This window comes from Paramormyrops kingsleyae, chromosome 25 (genome assembly GCF_048594095.1).
Source record: "Paramormyrops kingsleyae isolate MSU_618 chromosome 25, PKINGS_0.4, whole genome shotgun sequence".
In the NCBI taxonomy this organism is placed as follows: Eukaryota; Metazoa; Chordata; class Actinopteri; order Osteoglossiformes; family Mormyridae; genus Paramormyrops; species Paramormyrops kingsleyae.
This window is the reverse complement of record NC_132821.1, coordinates 32,430,645-32,448,670: the sequence shown is the minus strand read 5'-3', so window position 1 is coordinate 32,448,670 and position 18,026 is coordinate 32,430,645. Positions and strand designations below refer to the sequence as shown.

General features: G+C 40.7%; 2 protein-coding genes and 1 long non-coding RNA gene across 4 annotated transcripts; all 3 read left to right on the top strand.

Annotated features, from left to right (window-relative positions):
* Positions 1-796: 796 nt before the first annotated feature.
* Positions 797-7,581, top strand: LOC140582781 (kelch-like protein 10). The gene is made up of 5 exons (XM_072707097.1): positions 797-930; positions 2,532-3,021; positions 3,337-3,939; positions 4,064-4,213; positions 7,213-7,581. The coding sequence occupies exons 1-5, from the start codon at positions 797-799 to the stop codon at positions 7,579-7,581; spliced, it is 1,746 nt and encodes a 581-aa protein (XP_072563198.1).
* A 1,537-nt stretch (positions 7,582-9,118) lies between these two features.
* LOC111844246 (uncharacterized) lies at positions 9,119-11,040 on the top strand. Of its 2 annotated transcripts, none has more exons than XR_002838340.2 (3): positions 9,119-9,194; positions 10,044-10,200; positions 10,953-11,040. It is a non-coding gene; the product is annotated as an uncharacterized lncRNA (long non-coding RNA). The 2 variants fall into 2 exon arrangements; XR_011985820.1 differs by lacking the exon at positions 9,119-9,194 and adding an exon at positions 9,753-9,804.
* Positions 11,041-15,087: 4,047 nt separating this feature from the next.
* Positions 15,088-17,580, top strand: LOC111844200 (apoptosis-associated speck-like protein containing a CARD). Its single transcript, XM_023812457.2, has 3 exons — positions 15,088-15,403; positions 16,362-16,448; positions 16,566-17,580. Exons 1-3 carry the CDS (start codon positions 15,154-15,156, stop codon positions 16,826-16,828), a joined length of 600 nt encoding a protein of 199 aa, XP_023668225.2. The 5' UTR covers positions 15,088-15,153; the 3' UTR covers positions 16,829-17,580.
* Positions 17,581-18,026: the final 446 nt, after the last annotated feature.

Below are 18,026 nucleotides of genomic sequence, written 5' to 3'. Positions count from 1 at the left end.
GGCCATATCCAATATAAATGTAAACACATACAGATGAAACATGTTTAATAGTGATCAGTAATAATTTTTTAGTGATGATTAATAATGATTCACAATAAATAAACAATGATTTGCCAAATGACTAATTAAGGATTAAAAGAAGCCAAAAAATAACTAATAAATTAGGTCAATTTAACCCAGTGCTGCAGTGAATATCACCAAAATACTGGTCTGAAATAAAAACCTCAACCATTATGTGAATTTAACTGGCGTGTTAAAATAATCCAACAATTAGGTTAATTTGTGGGCAGTGATGGCTTAATTGTTAGGAAAGTACACTTGTAACTGAAAGATTGCAGGTTTGAATCCCCGACCAGCGAGATACCCTAAGCAAGATAATTCCCCCCTTCCCAGGAAAACGTGGGAGAGCGGTGTACTGCATGCTCTCCAAGCACATAACTTCAGTCTTGTAACACAACACGCAGTGCATTTAAATGGTCAAGCATGCACTTAAAGGGTTAAAATATAGTGACTCATCCAAATCCGGGTTCTTCAAATCTGGACCTAGATTCCAAATCCAGGCCTTGTTTTCAGTTCTCCAGATAGTTAGTTTAATAATGACTGATTCTGATTGGTCAGAGGCTTCACACCTGACTGACAGGTAAAGGAGGGCTGGAAAATCAGCAGGGCTCAAACCTCGAGGACCGTGATTTGAATAACCCGGATCTAAATATGTCGTTTGCCATTTTGAAAAAATCAAGCAAAAAAACTGAATAACTTGTCTGGAAAAATTAAGCGCTACAACCGGCAAGGGGAAATGATGACCCTCTTATTCAATATTTTCAAAAAGCTGTGGTTGGTGGGAGCCCTCTGTGATGTGGTCCTTGTGGCTGACGGTGTGAAATTTAAAGCTCACAAAATAATTTTGCGTGCCTGCAGCCCCTATTTCCGGTGAGTAGCTGTGACCCACATAGCCTAATGATGCTAAAAAGATAAGGAATGAGATTTTTCTCTTTAGCACTGACTTCTCTGTGGCAGTTAGACTCTAAACCCGCACCCTCCTGGTCCCTAGTTCTTAGTTATCTATGTGATAATCCATGGTAGGGGATCCCTAGCTCTGGGGTGCGTTTCCCAAAACCATAGTTGCTAACTATGTTAGCGACTTGCGTGGTTCGAACTATGTAAGTATGACACAATGTGTTTCCCAAAACCATAGTTTAAACTATGGAGGTAGCAACACTGCGAACTTACGTAGTATGATGCATCGTTAAACTACGCAGGTGTTTCCCAAAACCATAGTTCGAACGAACGAGCTGTAGTTAGAAGCTTAGTTCCGGGTAAATATGTCAGCGATGGTGGAAAATGCAGTCTAATAAGGGTATAGTCACCGTGTAAGTAAGAAATTTAATAATCTTTAATACCTAATAAGGAATAATTTAGCTCTACGATCACATGAAGTTGTCTGAAAATGTAGTTTTAAATGTAATTGATGTGTGGGTCTCTGGTCATAAGTACAGTATGATTGTACACAGTGTGCGAAATACAGGGGGGGGTCTGGGTGGATCCGACACCCCCGATTAACCCATGAGACCCCATGAAAGCCTCAAAAGCAAGATTTTAAGGGGGTCTCAAGATGGGTGTTGCGTAACAATAGGGAGATGGGGACCCCCCCGAATATTGACGGGTATTTCGCACATTGATTGTGCATTATATCGACCAAATCGGCAACTGTCTGTAGTGAGCAATAGGGAGAATTCTCAGACTGCAAAGTATTGTATTAGCACAGGGGTGGCTAATTTTTTCCAGAAAGGGCCTTTAGGCACGCAACTTTTCGCTGCAACTCCGTACTCAGAGTAGTACATAGTGGACTGATCGACTGAAGAGTTCGCACACAACTGACCTAACGGTTATCCCAAAAAACACCTGCAAACAAACCGGCCCTTTCTGGATAAGATTGCCTACCCCTGTAGTAGCATATGCAGTTAATGTGTATTGCTTGGTACAGGATGTTGTGTACCCTGTGGTCATTGTGCCATATGGCACACTTCGCCATATATGGTAAAAAAATAGAGAAATAATTAAAAATAAAATATTACTAAAATAAAAAGCCCTATGCAGACCATTGGGTGTTGTGCAGTTTCTTCATTACACACATAACTTAAGAGGGACAACAGTCGCCTTAGAAAAGAGTACAGCACTTTGATGAAGTACTCCTTATTCACTGACAGCTGTCATTGCCATAATGGAAGAGTAAAATGACACTACAGCGGTCAGATATGAATCCATGCCTTTGTATTCGGGAAATGACGTCTGTGATGTTTGGATATTACACACACCTGTCTATTCCAGTCAGCCACTAACATTCTGTAAGCGACAACGTCAGACCAGGACTTTGTAATGTTAATGCTAGCTTCCATCGTTGTTTGGGAAACACACCCCTGGTCAATTTTCATTTTGGGGTCTCTGGTTCAAAACAGTTAGAAACCCCTTTATTTCACCCAGTCTGCATAACCCATGTTTATTAAATAAGTCATATTTGAGTTATTTTTCAGGGCTCTGTTCGCCAGCCGAAGGAATATCAAGAGGAAAGATGAATACATGATTCCAGATGTTTCCCCAGAAGCGATGAGGCTCGTCATTGAGTACGCCTACACACACTATGTGCTGGTCACGGTGGACAACGTGGAGAGCCTCCTGGCAGCCGCCGATCAGCTGAACATCCCGGGCGTCGTGCAGTGCTGCAGCGACTTCTTGATGGACCAGCTCTGCCTTGAAAACTGTGTTGGCATTTACAGCATTGCCTACATCTACTTCTGCCCTGAGCTGCGACAGGCTGCCTTCATCTTCATTATGCAGAACTTCAAGGAGGTTGCCAGCACCTCAGAGGAGTTCTTGGAGCTCACCCTGCACCAGCTCTCTGACATCATCGAAAAGGATGAGCTCAATGTCAGAGATGAGGATGTGGTGTTTGAGGCCATCCTCCGCTGGATAATGCACGAGCCTGCCACCCGCAAGGCCCATATTTCAGTGCTGTTGCCTAAGGTGACTATAATCATACAGTGTTCTCACTGACATGTGGACATAACAATAGCACGCTAATCCAGTGAAGTCCTCAATCCTTATCACTGTAGCTAGATACTAAACCTCCATTTCCATGTTCCATAAGTCTACATCTTCCAAGTATTACAACACAGTTAACCGATGGCAAACTAACCGATGGCATAAGACACTCAAATGAGAAATTAAAATGTGGACTTGCTGTTGTATCCTTTATGTTAAGAGTTGCTCTTTTCCAGAGTTACTCAAAAAAGCACCAAGAAACTCACGGGAACTCTCTCCTTCTGGTTACCTGTGTAGGTGCGATTGGCTCGCATGAAGGCAGACTATCTTATGAAGACCGTGAAGAACAATGGTCTTGTGAAGGCCAGTGCAGAGTGCAGGCTCATAATTAGTGAAGCCTTGAAGGCCATGTGTGATGGTCCACCAAATTCAGACTTTCAATCCCCGCTGCTCCGCCCACGCCTGCCCTATGAGATCTTGCTGGCGATTGGTGGCTGGACTGACCACCAAAGCAATAAGATTGAGGCATATGACACAAGAGCTGACCGCTGGGTGGATGTGACACAGCCGAGTGAGATACCCTGGGCCTACCATGGTGCTGTGTACCTGAAAGGGTTTGTCTACTGCATCGGGGGGTCTGAGCCTATCCTTAGCTCCAGCAGGATGCAAAAGTTCGACCTCATCGCGCGGACGTGGCATCAGGTGGCCCCAATGCATTCATGCCGCTCTTCTGTCAGCGTGATCGTGCTCTCTGACTTCATCTACGCCATGGGTGGGTGTGACGGCCCCACAGACCTGAGCACAGCAGAGAGGTATAACCCGGAGACAAACACATGGAGCTTCATCCAGCCCATGAACCAGCCAAGAATGGCCGCCAGTGCCACCACACTAAATGGCAAGGTGGGTCATTGGGGTGGGTCATTATGAAAGATGGTTGTATTCAACTGTGCATTTGCTCTTTCTAGGTCTAAATCACCAGTCATATAAAGCATAAGAGTCTTCATGTTTACATTGGTTTTCCTAGATATACATCTGTGGTGGTTGCAATAGAACTGGGTCCCTCTCATCTGCTGAGTGCTACGACCCAGTCACTGACGGATGGACGATGATCTGTCCAATGACATCTCCCCGATGTGGCGTTGGAGTCGCTGCCTATAAGGGGAAAATCTATGCGGTGAGTAACTCCTTTGTTGTACCTTGAACCACAGGCGTGAAGTCTCACATTTTACTTCTGAGACTGATATTTTGGTATTTTGTCTTTGCTACACTTCATACTGCATACCTCAGTGTGACACATAACCTGCTGCAAAGCACATAAAAATATATGCTACACTCTTTAGCCTCCCTGCATTTCCAGGTTATAAACGAAAACAGGGGGGGTCTCTGCTGCCACCAAAATGTACATGTTTTCTGTCACCAAACTCCATGCTTTCACTGCCGTAGGCTGATATTTATGTTGAACACAAATGAGTTATAAGCTTGTGTCAAGTATAGACAATGGGAGGTTCTAAGGAACCAGGGGCCTCATTTATAAAAATTGTTTGTACATCCTTTTATAAGAAGAAATGTTGGTAGAGAAACTCGATGTTCATACGAACAGTAAAAGTCAGGTTTACAGCAATTAATATTATATAATAAAATACATTTAAAAATAAAGATTTCTTATTTACTATTAATAATAAACCATTAATACATTTAATTATAATAATATTGCCGTGCCCAGCGGGGACGGAACAGAGACAAAGTAGCAGACGTCAGGGTATCGGGGAATACGGGGTTTAATTACAGGTAAAAAAAGGCCAAACGCAGACAGACAATACAATGACTGGACTGGGGAAACAAACTGAAACGCGGACTAAATACAGAGCACTAATGACAACAACAAGAAATAGCTGATCACATGGAGATTCCACATGGGGTTAACGAGGGGGCGTGGCACACGGAAGGAGCGGACGATCAGGGCAGTACACATTGGGCCTCATTTACCAATATTTTCTTAAGAATTCTCTTAAATTAATTCCTGCGAAATTTGTTAAGAACAACCTACGTCGGATTCATGATGTGTTCTTAAGTAGCAGAATTGTTCACACCTTTGTTCTTAAGAATGGTGAATCCCACATCTTCGTAACTGAAAGCGCGTTCCAGTTTGTCCTAATTAGCAAAGGGAAACGCCCTGCAATTTCCCATAAAAGGGCATGAGACTGTAGCGCCGTGTGCAAGGAATGGCGAAGAGGCGCGCAGGTTGTGAGCTGCTTGGCACTAAGAGGAAAAAAAACTGAAGTAATGCTGAAGTAGAAGTATTAATACAGTAAAATCCCGATATAGTGGACTCGCTTATAATGGAATCTCATCTATAACGGACAAGGTCTGCTGGTCCCGGCCGTGCTCATTTAAGAACATGCAGAAAAAGTATCGGATATAGTGGACTCGCATTTAACGGAATTTCACTTATAACGGACAAACAATTAGTCCCCAGCGCCGCTTTTAGCTGTAGTTTTGTTCGGCTATAACGGACATGCAGCTCTGCCGACAAGGCGCGTGGCGTGCCGGTGTTCCGGGCAATTCAGTTTCCCTATGTTTCCCCTGTCGCGCGCTGATTTGTACACGGTTTCGCTGTTGTTTTCATGTCTTTTTACGAAGCTCTTGAGGTAAACAAGCCATATATTTTAAAACATCACACGCCTTTAAGATGTTTTTTTTGTTTTTATAGATAAGAAATGAAAGTATTTAATTCGCTGGACAGACATATTTCTTGATGAAAACGGTATAGTATTGCTTATAAGACTATATTATGCGTGACGATCTACTGTATTCACATGTAATAATGTACCTGAGTGATTTTCAGACATTTGACATACCTCTTTGCTTAATATTAGGGGGAACATTATTTCCTGATAGACAGGGGAAACATAGGGAAACCGAATTGCCCGGAACACCTGTTATCCAGCGCAGATACGGAGTCGGGATTATTAATAGTCACGCATCTGCTAAGGTAAAGTTGGATTACTACATGTACAATATAATAATTTAATGGGGTGTGGCATGAGTAAATGGTGTCCTGTAGATGTGTTCTGGGCATACAATAACTCTGCATATAACGGACTTTGGATATAACGGACTGTTTTGCCAGGTCCCTTGAAGTCCGTTATAACTGGATCTTACTGTACAGGAGGTAAATGCAAATAGACACATGATATTCAGTAGCGTAACCAGTGGATATAAAGCCCCCAAGAAAGCTGACACATGGAAAGATATCACCTTCTCTGTGAGCGCTGTGTGCCAAATAAATCTAAATAACATGCCTTCCCTTCTCAGAGCAAGATTAGCAAGCTCTTCGAGAAGTAACAGAAATGCCATTTTGATAGCAAGGCCGATGCGCAGAAACAGACCTATTTATAATCCGCATAGCGTTACTACCATGAAAACAATTTTTACACTTTAAAATTATTTTTTAATTTTTTACTTGTATAAATTATTCAAATACTTTTATTTTATGAACTGTAGAATGAACAAAACTGCTATAACCGATTATTTTGAACAAACTATCATTACTCAAATGTGCGTACGAATGGTCTTGAGTGTGCGTAGATTCTGTTCTTAGCTAAGAACAAATTCAGATAACATTGGTGAATGTCAGAATCTTCATAAAAAAGTGCATACTTGGGGTTTAAGAACAAATTTGTTCGTAGGAACGGTTGGTGAATGAGGCCCATTGTTTGGATACATTTATTTTCTTACTTTAAAAACTACTATTCTGATAAATGTGCTTAGATGGCTTTAGTACAGTATATGCTTTTCTTGTTTTGTCCGGTTCATTTTGTGTTTAAATGCTAAAAAAAAAACATATTTTGGTGTAATTTTTTTGGGGCTGGGAACCAATGAATTGGTTTTCCATTATTTCTTATGAGGAAAATTCAATCAGAACTTGAACTTTTTAGGATTCGGTCCAGAGTTCTGAACGGATTAATTTCGAGTTCTGAGGTACCACTGTATTTTCATATAAATGTGTGCGTGAATGTCTATTATCTATTTTGTTCATATGAACCCTTTATAAATGAGCCCCTGGGTTCTCACATTTAAAGTTCTTAAGCAAGGACTACATGACTTTGAGAAAGTTGATGTTTACCCATCCCTTTGGTATCTGAGTGATCACTTGCCTTTGGTGTCTCCCAGGTTGGCGGTTTAAACAAGTCTGTGTGCCTGCAGACCGTAGAGGCCTATGACCCCGTGACGAATCAATGGCATGCTGTGGCCCTCCTGTCCGCGCCGTGTGCCTACTTTGGCATCGAGGTGGTGGACGACCTGCTCGTCGTGGTAGGCGGCGGCTATTCCTCTGGAAACACCACAAGAGTTGAGTGCTTTGATGCGGAGACAGGCAGCTGGTACCACGCCCAGGACATGGGCACATCCCGCAGGGGCCTGAGCTGCGTGGTAGTGCCAGCGCTCCCCAGCATCAGGCAATACGCTGCCCCTGGTGAGCGCCTGATGGCCACCCCAGAGGCGTTACACCCATTGGCCTCCAGTACCATGCCCAGTGGGTGACCACAAGAACAGACCCTCCCAAAGCCGACCCCTAGAAAATAAAAATAAATCCAGACCTGAGATACCCTGTATGTTTCTTTTGTTCATTAACCTTTTCTGTTTGAGTTTTTGATGCTCTTCCCTAATCCAGTGTAATGTCAAGGTGAAACTGAAGCCTTATCCAGGAAGCACAGCACAAAAGACAGGGCCCAGAGTGGATGGGATACCAGTACATTACAGGACAGACCCTCACACACAATGGCCAGATTAAAAACACACAGGCATTGAATTCAAACCCATAACCCTAAAGGTGAATTTACAATTTCTCCTACTGAGCCACTGTATACAGTATATAAAATAGCTGCTTTAATGTAAATTTGAAGTCTGCAGCCTAATCTGGCATCATGACTCTGCTGGGGTCTCCAAAGCAGGTCATCTATTCATCTCTAACTACGCCCCTGGTATGAGTTATAATGGTGGATAAATGACAATAAGTTACAGGAGGACAGTACGAGTACTCAAAGCGCTTTACAATACATGCCTCACATTCACCCATCCACACTCACATTCACACACCAGTGGCGAAGGCTGTCATGCAAGGTGCCAACCTGCACACCGGGAGCAATTTGGGGTTCAGTGCCTTGCTCAAGGACACTTTGATGGGGTCAGGAGGAACCAGGGCTCAAACCTGCAACCCTATACCTCCTGCGCCACCATCTTCCCCTGTATATATATATAGTGCCTATAGAAAGTCATCATAAAGAAAAATGTAATTTTACAGAAAATAACTAATTTTTTTTACATTAGTTTCTCTTTTTTAAAAACTCTGTAAAGTTATACATATCCCCCAATTAGTAAACCAACTTTTATTTTACGCATAATTCCAGTAATGAAAAATTACATGTATTTCACATTTTTAAAAAGAAAAATGCTGTTTAATTTATACTGCATGTTTCCCACTTTCTCAAATTACATACAAATTTATGTAAAATCACAGCAATTGACTAATTTAATATGTAACTCATAATTGAAAGATTTATGACCATACTAAAAATGTAACATTTTTCTTTGTAATTTTGAGGTAAATCCTATTAGTTTTACATTACTTTGACATTTAACTTCTAAGTCCAATGTTTTTTTAAATTACTTTTAAAAAGATTATCCAGAATGGAATTGCACAGGTGAGGCAGCAGCCGCCCCTCACGTTTATGTAGATCATCAGCTCCATGTCTCCCAGAAGCATGAATTAGGAAATACAGAGGACTGATACTCAGCATCCATGCACGTTAGTCCAACCCCCCCACAATCTCAAAAAATGAGACCACATCACTTTTTTTATCTTTTGCATATTGTAGGCGTGTCTGTGTAAAATGTATAGGTTGATATTCTTTATATGCACTAAAGAAAGATATTGCATAATATTGCCATAAAAAGCCAACTTTCCTCGTGTTTGTTGCTCCCCACCTGTCTGGTCCCTTCCCCACTAGTGGTGCCCGCCCCGCACTTTGAGAGGCAAGGAGCTGTACCATTGCAGTAAACATTATGTATCTCACTGCCACAGCATTTGGCAGAAAAACAGGAAGAATATCAATGGCTGATCTATGTAGTTAAGTGTAATGGATATGGCATTTATGGTGTGTATGGTTACTTTACTTTTTTGCAGTGCAAAGGGGGAAATGTCACTGTTATGTTTTCATTATTCATTGTGATGTTATTATGTGGAGGGCAAACATTTCTAGCCATCAAGGACATAGACTGTTTTAACAAGTTCATTTTTCTAACAACTGTGAACTAAACTTAACACATTTACTAAAGGACTTGAACGGGTGCAGATTTTTGTGACATTGTGAATCACTGTTTAGGTCCAGATAAAATCTTAGTAATACATGATTACTGCCTTAATTGTGATAAATAAAACGTAAAAAAGTGAGTTAGTTCTCACTTAAAATGGTGAAGTATGAACGTGAGTTTATTCATTTTTTCTGTATGAACTGAACTTTTAACTAGTTAACATGAAGTGTGAACTTGCACTGATTATTACTTAAAACCCTATCAGGCTATTGATAATGTCACAGCTCTGGGTCAGTGCTTCTGAGCCAACCGCCTGCGCGCATGCGCACAGCAGCCCAGCCGCTCCTAGCAGTGCCCGGCACAGCCTCGGCGCACTTTTCAAATCGCGCCGCTGATCTTCGTTTTGAGCAGCCGCTCCTCTTAACCCCTTTGCATCTTCACAATTGTATTCGGGTGCGTATCTCACTTATACGATCACAGGCTGTTATATATTTTTAAACCAATTTATTATTGTTTTTATTGTATAAGATTGTACTAAACACTTTATGGATAACTTAAGTATGCTCAGTATGGAGAATTGAAGCACTGAATGCCGTATTTTTATTTAACTCTTTTAATGTCATGTTGAATGTTTATACTGAGGCGCGGTGGCTCTGACTGTATCCCGTTTGCATGTTCACAAATGTATACAGGCAGAATAAAGCAGTGGACTGAGAGGGTGGACCAGACGCAGACTCCTGTGTCCTTATTCTTCATATAAATTTATGCTGACTGGTCATCTCCATGTGCAGTTCAGCTGGGACTGTGGAAATTCCACCAGTACAAAGGGGCGTCCGTCACAACAGCTCGGTCAGTATTGAACCAATTATTTTCTTTTATTATTATATTTTTTTTGGCTACAGACGATGCACAAAGACCTCTAAAACAGGGCTATAGCTTTCATCATGTCAGAGTTCCCTTTAATACTGTGTACACAGCCAGCTATTTTTTAAAAAGATATTTTTCCTCAATACTTTTTAAAAAATAATTCTGGCCTCATCGATGTGCATATAGTCACACTGTGGAGCCCTGTCCGGTTGCTTAACCATCTATATCCTATGGAAGCAGCAAGGGTGTGCTTTTTCACGTCTTATCCATTTTGGCTTTGTGGTTTTTTTTTTATAAATAATGAATGGTGGAATCTGTGTTTTTGTGCACTTGTGGTTAGATATATTTTAGAACCTGGTAAGGACCAGATGATTTTTATCATGTCCTGATATGTATTAGGTGAGACCAGAGGTTGAGATTTCAGGTCCAGAGAGTACAAATCCAGACCAAGATTTTGTTTCAACCACCCAGTTGAGCATAAAAAGTCTCAGTCACAGAGTACTCAACTGGTTGGTTGAAACAAAATCTTGGTCTGGATTTGTACTCACTGGAGGTGAAATCTCCACCTTTGGGTGAGACCCATCTCTTCACCTTAAACTAGAAACACTTTCTACTGTTTTTTTGTTGTTGGTGTTTTTTAACCTTTGAATCATTTTGAATCCTAGTTAAGCTTTTCTTTTGAATGTTAAATTTGAATGTTCTTGTCCCTCCCCACCCCTCCTTGATGCACCAAGGATCCAGTGGACTACTGCCAGTTTGGAAGAGGATAACAATGCACTGTCACCTTTCATGGTTTCACTGTATATTTGGTCAGGGGGGCTCGCAACATTATTTAAAAATTTTTTAGTGCAAGCTGCACCTTTGCAACATTGTCCCAGATTTGTATTACATTTTGATGCTCAAACTGACAGGGAGGTAAGAAGCAAACTTGAAACTTTTAAACTTTGAATAATGTTGCGGGAGGCATTTGCAGTGGAACCTTCCACTCCCACACTTGATCACCAGTTTAAAAACTATAGGTCTATAGGCCTACCATACTAAATGTAGTTTCTCAGTTTAGTATTGTACCGTAGGCCTAATTGTACAAAACTGAATCTGTGCATTGTATTTAGTGCCATTTAGTGAATTACGATATTTTAATTTAATTTTAAGGTTTTTGTTTGCCAGCCATTGCTGCCAGACATCTGATAATGTTTTGCTTAATTGAAGGCGCTTGATAATATATTTGTAAAAAAACCTGTAAAATAAATGTATTTCTCTGCTGAACTTCTGGTGTGGTCATTTTATTTAAGGTGATTTGTTGCAAGAATTTAGGAGATATCTGTAAAATAACAGGATTCATCTGCTGAACTTCTGGAACTGCCCTTTCAATTAATGTATTTGCGGCATAGTGACATGGTGGTTAGTGCTGCTGCCTCACAGCATGAAGGTCCTGGGTTCGGGTTATTAAGGTCGCTCAGAGGATAGTTGACTGTCCTATCTCCTCACTTGAAGAACTTCACAGCTCCTGTTGTCTCAGGAACGCAAAGAAAATTCTTCAGGACTCATCACACCCAGGACATGTACTGTTTGAACGCCTGCCCTCAGGCAGACGTTTCAGATCCATAAAAACCAAAACAGACTGAGAAACAGTTTTTACCCCTCAGTCATCACCATGCTGAACACTGCTAAGTGGTCAATTTGAGCCAGGGCACCGTTCATGTTTACATTACTACAGTGTTATTTTGTTTACATTACAGCCTTATGTTTCATGCCAAAACTGGCTAAGGAAACAAGTGCAATATGTAGTTAGTTTGTAACTGTTTGTTTGTAGGTACGAAAGAAAGTAGCGTTCAGGCTCTTTCAGAGTGACTGTGTTTTTTTTTTGCACTGGAGAATTGCACTTTAATTTCGTTGTACAATGTCTCATTGCTACAATGACAATAAAGATTCTATTCTATTCTTTCTATGTGGATTTCGCACCGTATTCGTGTGGGTTTTCGCCCGGGGCTCCGGTTCCCTCCCAAAGACGTGCGGGGTAGGCTGATGGGCGTGTCTACATTGCCCTGCAGCTGTGCGAGGTTGGTTCCCACCTGCTCCCCATGCCCCCGGGATAGGCTGTGGGGGTGGTTAGGAAGGTTCCACTGCAAATGCCTCCCTTCAAATGCCATTCCAACAGTCTCGAACCCAACAAAATTTGGCTTTTGTTTTTGACAGACCCAAATCTCTGACCAGATTGTTTAATTCTGACTGTGTTATGAGATGTGGATCACCGGATGAGCACGGTTCAAAATCCGGATCAATGTCCCTGCCAGTTCCCTGCATTGCAGTTTCTTCATCTGGGTCGTCTAAGGCACATTCCTCTGGTGGTTTCAGAATTGGTCACATGGTCTTTCTGTTCTCGCCATATCATCGGGACAGCAAACGACGTTGTCTTTCGAGTGCCTCTGAGGCAGGGTCTCACACAGACAGCACATGTCACACAACAAATGTGAGGCGCCCATTACTTGTCTTGATCACTGATTTTACAGCTGTACAGATGATATGCTTTCTTCACGAGAGCAGTCACTGCGCATCTGTGAGGCGCAAGCGTATATTTACAACAAATATAGCAGAATGTATTGCTGCCGTTAAGACATTGACGAGACATATCGACCAACACCAACCGTCCTGCAAATGTCTATAGCATCTAGCTTACTTGTTACATTGCTACTGAGGCAATGCTACATTCTAAAACAATACATACACACTATCAGTTCTTTATTAACCCAATGAGCAGCATCTGTGTATGTAAGCTGCTTTTATAGCCTGCTGAGGCAGTGTCAAGCTGGTTCCAGCCTGCCCAGGCATGCTCAGGCTGCAAACTTCCACAGAACAGCTTCCAGCCTGGCCTGATTCCATTCTCAAACTGTACAAAACATTGTTGATAGGTCTCTTACAGAAATGAAAATTACTGGACGCAAATATGAGAAAAGTACATGACAAAACTGAAGATTTCGATAAAACGGTACGTGATGGGCAAATTCGGATGTGATTTTCGTGATCAGCAGCCAAAAATCTATAAGGAAAACCCAACAGTGTTCAAGAAGCAAGAGTTTTGTTGTGCAGTGTTATTATTAAAATTTTTCAATTTGGTCTGTTTTGGTAAATTAATTTCTGGTTCGTGGTTGATGCATCAGGAACAACATCGGGCCCAGTTCCCTCAGTACAGAGAGAAATGTCCATACAAGTGCCAAGAAACCCCAGAGACAGCTGGCAAATCACACTCTAAAGGGGCGAATCTTACTCATTTCCCATCATCCATAGTGAATTCTAACCTAATGTCTTAGACGACACATTAAAATCTAGCATTAAAATTGCTTTATTCTTTGTGTAGGAAAAATGGCGCCCAGACAAAACAGGCAAAGAAAAAGTGCTGCCAGAATAAAATCCAAGATGTTGGGACACATCTGATAACATCCCTATAATCAGGCCAAGTACCTGGGAAAGGAGACTGTGATAAATGTCTGAAGAAAGGACCAGAAGATTGGCAGAGTATCAAATTTTTTGTTCATAACCAAATTGTTTCCAGTGAAAGAAAAATACAACCTTAGTCAGCAGCTGAATTTTTCTTTTTTACAAGAAGTTACTAATTTGTTTTAAACAGACAATGCAGCTGAGGCAGATGTACGATTTGTGTTCCGTCACGTTTTTAAGTTGACTTTAAGGGGTAAATTTTTATTTTTCCTAGTAGCTGCAAAAGAATATTGGGGGTGTGTTTAGTTTTTTCCCGTTTTTACTTTTCTATGGGAAAAATTGACTTATGTTTAGGGGGGAAATGTTTGCATTAGTATTTTTGAAAAAAGTAAACAAACATTTTCCGAAACTTTAAATACTCATATTGAATTTATTTATCTGTTCTTCATAGTTACTTAAGTGAACTTCATCTCCCAGGGGAAGTTTCTGTGCACATACTTGTGTGTCTACAGAACAAATCCAGCTTCTTATCATGTCCCATCTTGTTTCAAGTTGGGAACATTTTATTTTTCAATACAGCAACACTGAACTTTTATTTTCCATATCCCCTAATATGCGGAGCAGGTGGCTATTATATTACGAACAGTTTATTCTTTTTCCCGCTTCAGTTTTATATGCTCAGTACTGTTTTGGACCAGTCAGTATGAAAAACAAGCAAAGCCCAACTCAAGACCAAGTACAGTACGCATGTTTTCAATTCCAAGACAGGTCAAGTCATGCCTCTTCACTGCCATCGCACATGCATGAAGCGAAACTGAGATTCTATGTAACATCAACGTTATGCAACAATGCAGGACAACAAGTTAAGAAATCTGATAGTCTGGGGGTGGATCAAATGTTCCAGACAAGACTAAGAAAAATGGAAAAATGGACTTGAGACTCAAGTACTATAACACTGATGTGGCCAATGGACTGAAAAAATATATGACTGTGACTGACGGTATGATCAATGGCAACAAATTTTGCAGCAGCAAAACAGCAAAACAGAAACAACGGTGTCAGTAGAATCAACAATAAATAACGTGTCCAGTACCAGTCTGGCAATTTTTCGGCACAGGTGGGTGATGATGGAGGCACCAATCTGGCAGAGCCGGCTTTGGTGCTACTCTGTTTTCTGTGAGATGGGGGCTGGACAAACAATTTGTCGGGGGGAATTCTGAGGTCTGGGGATTCGGGGTTAGCCCAAGTATTTAATTTGGCTATTTATTCATCCCCAATAAATACACTTTTGTATTTAAAAGATTAAGATGTGACACCGTCTCCCAATATCAAACTTTCGTACCTTGTTGACTAGCCTATATGGTTTGTTTCCATAGCTGATTTGCATATTTATGCGGCTGTGATGACTATGGTGATGTTGGGCGTTTCTTTTCGTATCTTTCTTTGCGGGAAGCGCCGAGTCTCCCACTTTCCATACATCTGCATCGGTCGTAGCCCACGATGGACAAGACAGTCGTTGACTGCGTTTTTAACGCTCTAGATAGTCTCGGCGCAGACGATTACACGCGATTTAAGCGGAAATTGTGCGACACGAGAAAAATCAGGTATGGCCAAATTGAGAATGCGAATAAAATAGACGTCGCACAAAAAATAGTCAGTACATTTACCAAAGCTGGAGCCCTGAGTCGGACTGCGGACGTGCTGAGAGCCATTGGCCTGAACGACGATGCAGATGCGCTGGAGGAGGAAGGTAATGACTGTAAACAAATATGAGGTGTATGAAAAGATTAACCGAGTTTTAAAGTAAGTTCACTTAAAGAAAAAATATTAATCATCCACCAACAATTCACTTAAAAAAGTAAAACTTTGGATGAATGTTTCACTGTTATATATATATTAAAATTATATACATAGGCTATTGCAGTTTTATTTTATGGTTTGTTATTTTCTTGCGGGTTTTGGAGGTCTCTTCAGGGGGCGGGATGATTGCATGATTGATTGATGATGATGATGATGACACCGAGGGAGGCTGTGTACAAGGAAATGATTTGGGGGAGGTTCGTAGAGTACCCGTTTGTAAGACGTGGTCATTAATATGTTTAAAGAAAACGTCTTACTTATTTAATATATATTTAATATTTAATAGTTTAGAGCCCAGGTTATATACGCACGTGTAAGCAGGCTGCGTATGACGTGCAGATGTAAGTGCAGAGACGATTCTAAGGAATCTGGGGGATTTAGGCAAAAATACTCCGTGGGGATCTCCAACTCCCCTTCCCCCGGCACGGTAACATTTATTACCGTGATGTTATCGCGAAGTCCACATTAATTTTATCAACAAAGAGTATTTAATAGACACAAGTCCTTTAATTTCACTTTCGTGAAAAACAAAATACACAAAAAAGGCAACACAATTAATTCAGCATTTGTGTGTAAAAATAGAAAAAAGAGTAATGGAGTAAAATGCAAATATATAAATAAGAAACTAAAAATGCAATATAAGAGTAAGGAGCACGTGGTAATAAGACTACCTGGAAAGTGCAAGGAGCACGTGGTAATAAGACTCTACCTGGAAAGTGCAATATTAAAATTACATCTTTCTAATACTGGACCTCAAACTGCATCAAGTCTTGATGTCTGATTAGCTGTCTTGGTCTGTAAGGAAACCTGTTTGGCGTGTGGATTAAAGCGACATTATTGTGTTTTAGGTACCGAAGTCTCCGGTGCTGTAGGGAGGGAAGTCAGTTCGGGAGATAGGCGAGAGAGGGGCGGGACTTCAAGCAACACGGCAAATGGTAGGAAACACAATTCTTAATTTTACTTAACTGTACTTTTAAAAACATAGATAATATTTGAATACTTTAACACTGGTGACGTTATTAATTTCCAAGTTCTGTCTTTTTCCATACTAGGGAAACATTTTGTTGACAGGAACATGAGCGACCTGATCAACAGGGTCACCACCGTTGCACCGATTTTAGACCAGCTTCTTCAGAGTGGATTCATAAAGCATGAAATGTACTCCAGCATTTATAATGAGAAAAACTCCTGTGACCAGATGAGGATCCTAATGCTCAGAGTCATCATGCCTGGTGGCGACCGAGCCAAAGACGAGCTCTGCAGGATATTAGAGAAAGAACAGAAATATATAATGGAGGATCTGAAAGGCCAGTGAGACAGGTTTATATATGTAAGGTAACCCTGTCTCAAACCAGGCTTTCTTCTACTGTTTATAAGCATTTTATTTTTGCCACACTTCGCCTTAATCTGTTTATTATAACAGTCACTGAGACTGTTAATTCCTTTTATTTGCCAGATTACTTAACCTAAATGCCAGCAAATAGCTCTGTGCTGAAGAAAGTTGCCCCATAAAATATGGTAAAAATCCCTTCAGGTGAAGTTCTTCTGGGAAAATATTGGCATTGATACTGAAACATTGTTTACAAAAGGAAAGTTTGTCTCATTTTAACAAGTCTTAGGTGATTAATGCATGCAACACGCTCTGCATGTGTTACTAGAAGACTGTCTTGTAAATTTGGAGTCAGTCTTGATTTGATACCATCTATATGGGTTAATCTGGGTCGGCTCAACAAATAAAATGTGACATTGTAGATAGATACAGGCTATTGTGGAGATCTGTTACACATACAAGGTACAGCAGAGATGTGTATGTAACCACATTGAAACTTTCAGACCACAAAACAAAATTTGTTACCTGAAGACCGAAATGGTCTGTAAAATAATTAAACAAAAAATTCCAACCTCTATTTTAGGAATTCATTGTGAAAGTGAGCTGCACTCAGTATGCAAATGACTATGTTAATAACACTAAGACAAGTTTGTGTTTATGGATTAAAACATGGTTCGGACCAGCTCTTTCTCAAATTGATCTTTTCTGTTTCTGAATAAAGAAATTCATGTATTCGATGAGTGCCTGGTGGATTTTATTGCCCTATATCTGTCATCACAGTTTCATCAAAGTGCTTTAATATTTCATATGTCATGATAGTGTTGTCAAATTGCCCAAATGTTTGACTATGTCATGATTGAATTTTATCATAATCACTCTTGGTTAGGCTATTCTGCCCTGTCATAGTGTAAGATGCCTTTAATTACTGTACTAAGTAGTTTGGATACTTTCTGGAAGTGCTGTATTTTAAACTTTATTATGGATTATTAAAGCAGAATATGAAAACATTCAATACAGTACAGTACTGTAATATACATCAGACAGCGCTGTACAGTACTGTAATATATATCAGACAGCGCTGTACAGTACTGTAATATACATCAGACAGCGCTGTACTGTACAGTACTGTAATATACATCAGACAGTGCTGTACAGTACTGTAATATACATCAGACAGTGCTGT

Excerpts from the sequence above, each read along its gene's own strand:
- LOC140582781 (XM_072707097.1), top strand. The coding sequence starts at position 797 with ATGATGACCCTCTTATTCAATATTTTCAAAAAGCTGTGGTTGGTGGGA. Across the intron at positions 931-2,531 it reads GCCTGCAGCCCCTATTTCCG|GGCTCTGTTCGCCAGCCGAA; the intron begins GTGAGTAGCTGT and ends GTTATTTTTCAG. Across the intron at positions 3,022-3,336 it reads TTTCAGTGCTGTTGCCTAAG|GTGCGATTGGCTCGCATGAA; the intron begins GTGACTATAATC and ends TTACCTGTGTAG.
- LOC111844200 (XM_023812457.2), top strand. The coding sequence starts at position 15,154 with ATGGACAAGACAGTCGTTGACTGCGTTTTTAACGCTCTAGATAGTCTC. Across the intron at positions 15,404-16,361 it reads AGATGCGCTGGAGGAGGAAG|GTACCGAAGTCTCCGGTGCT; the intron begins GTAATGACTGTA and ends ATTGTGTTTTAG. Across the intron at positions 16,449-16,565 it reads TTCAAGCAACACGGCAAATG|GGAAACATTTTGTTGACAGG; the intron begins GTAGGAAACACA and ends TTTCCATACTAG.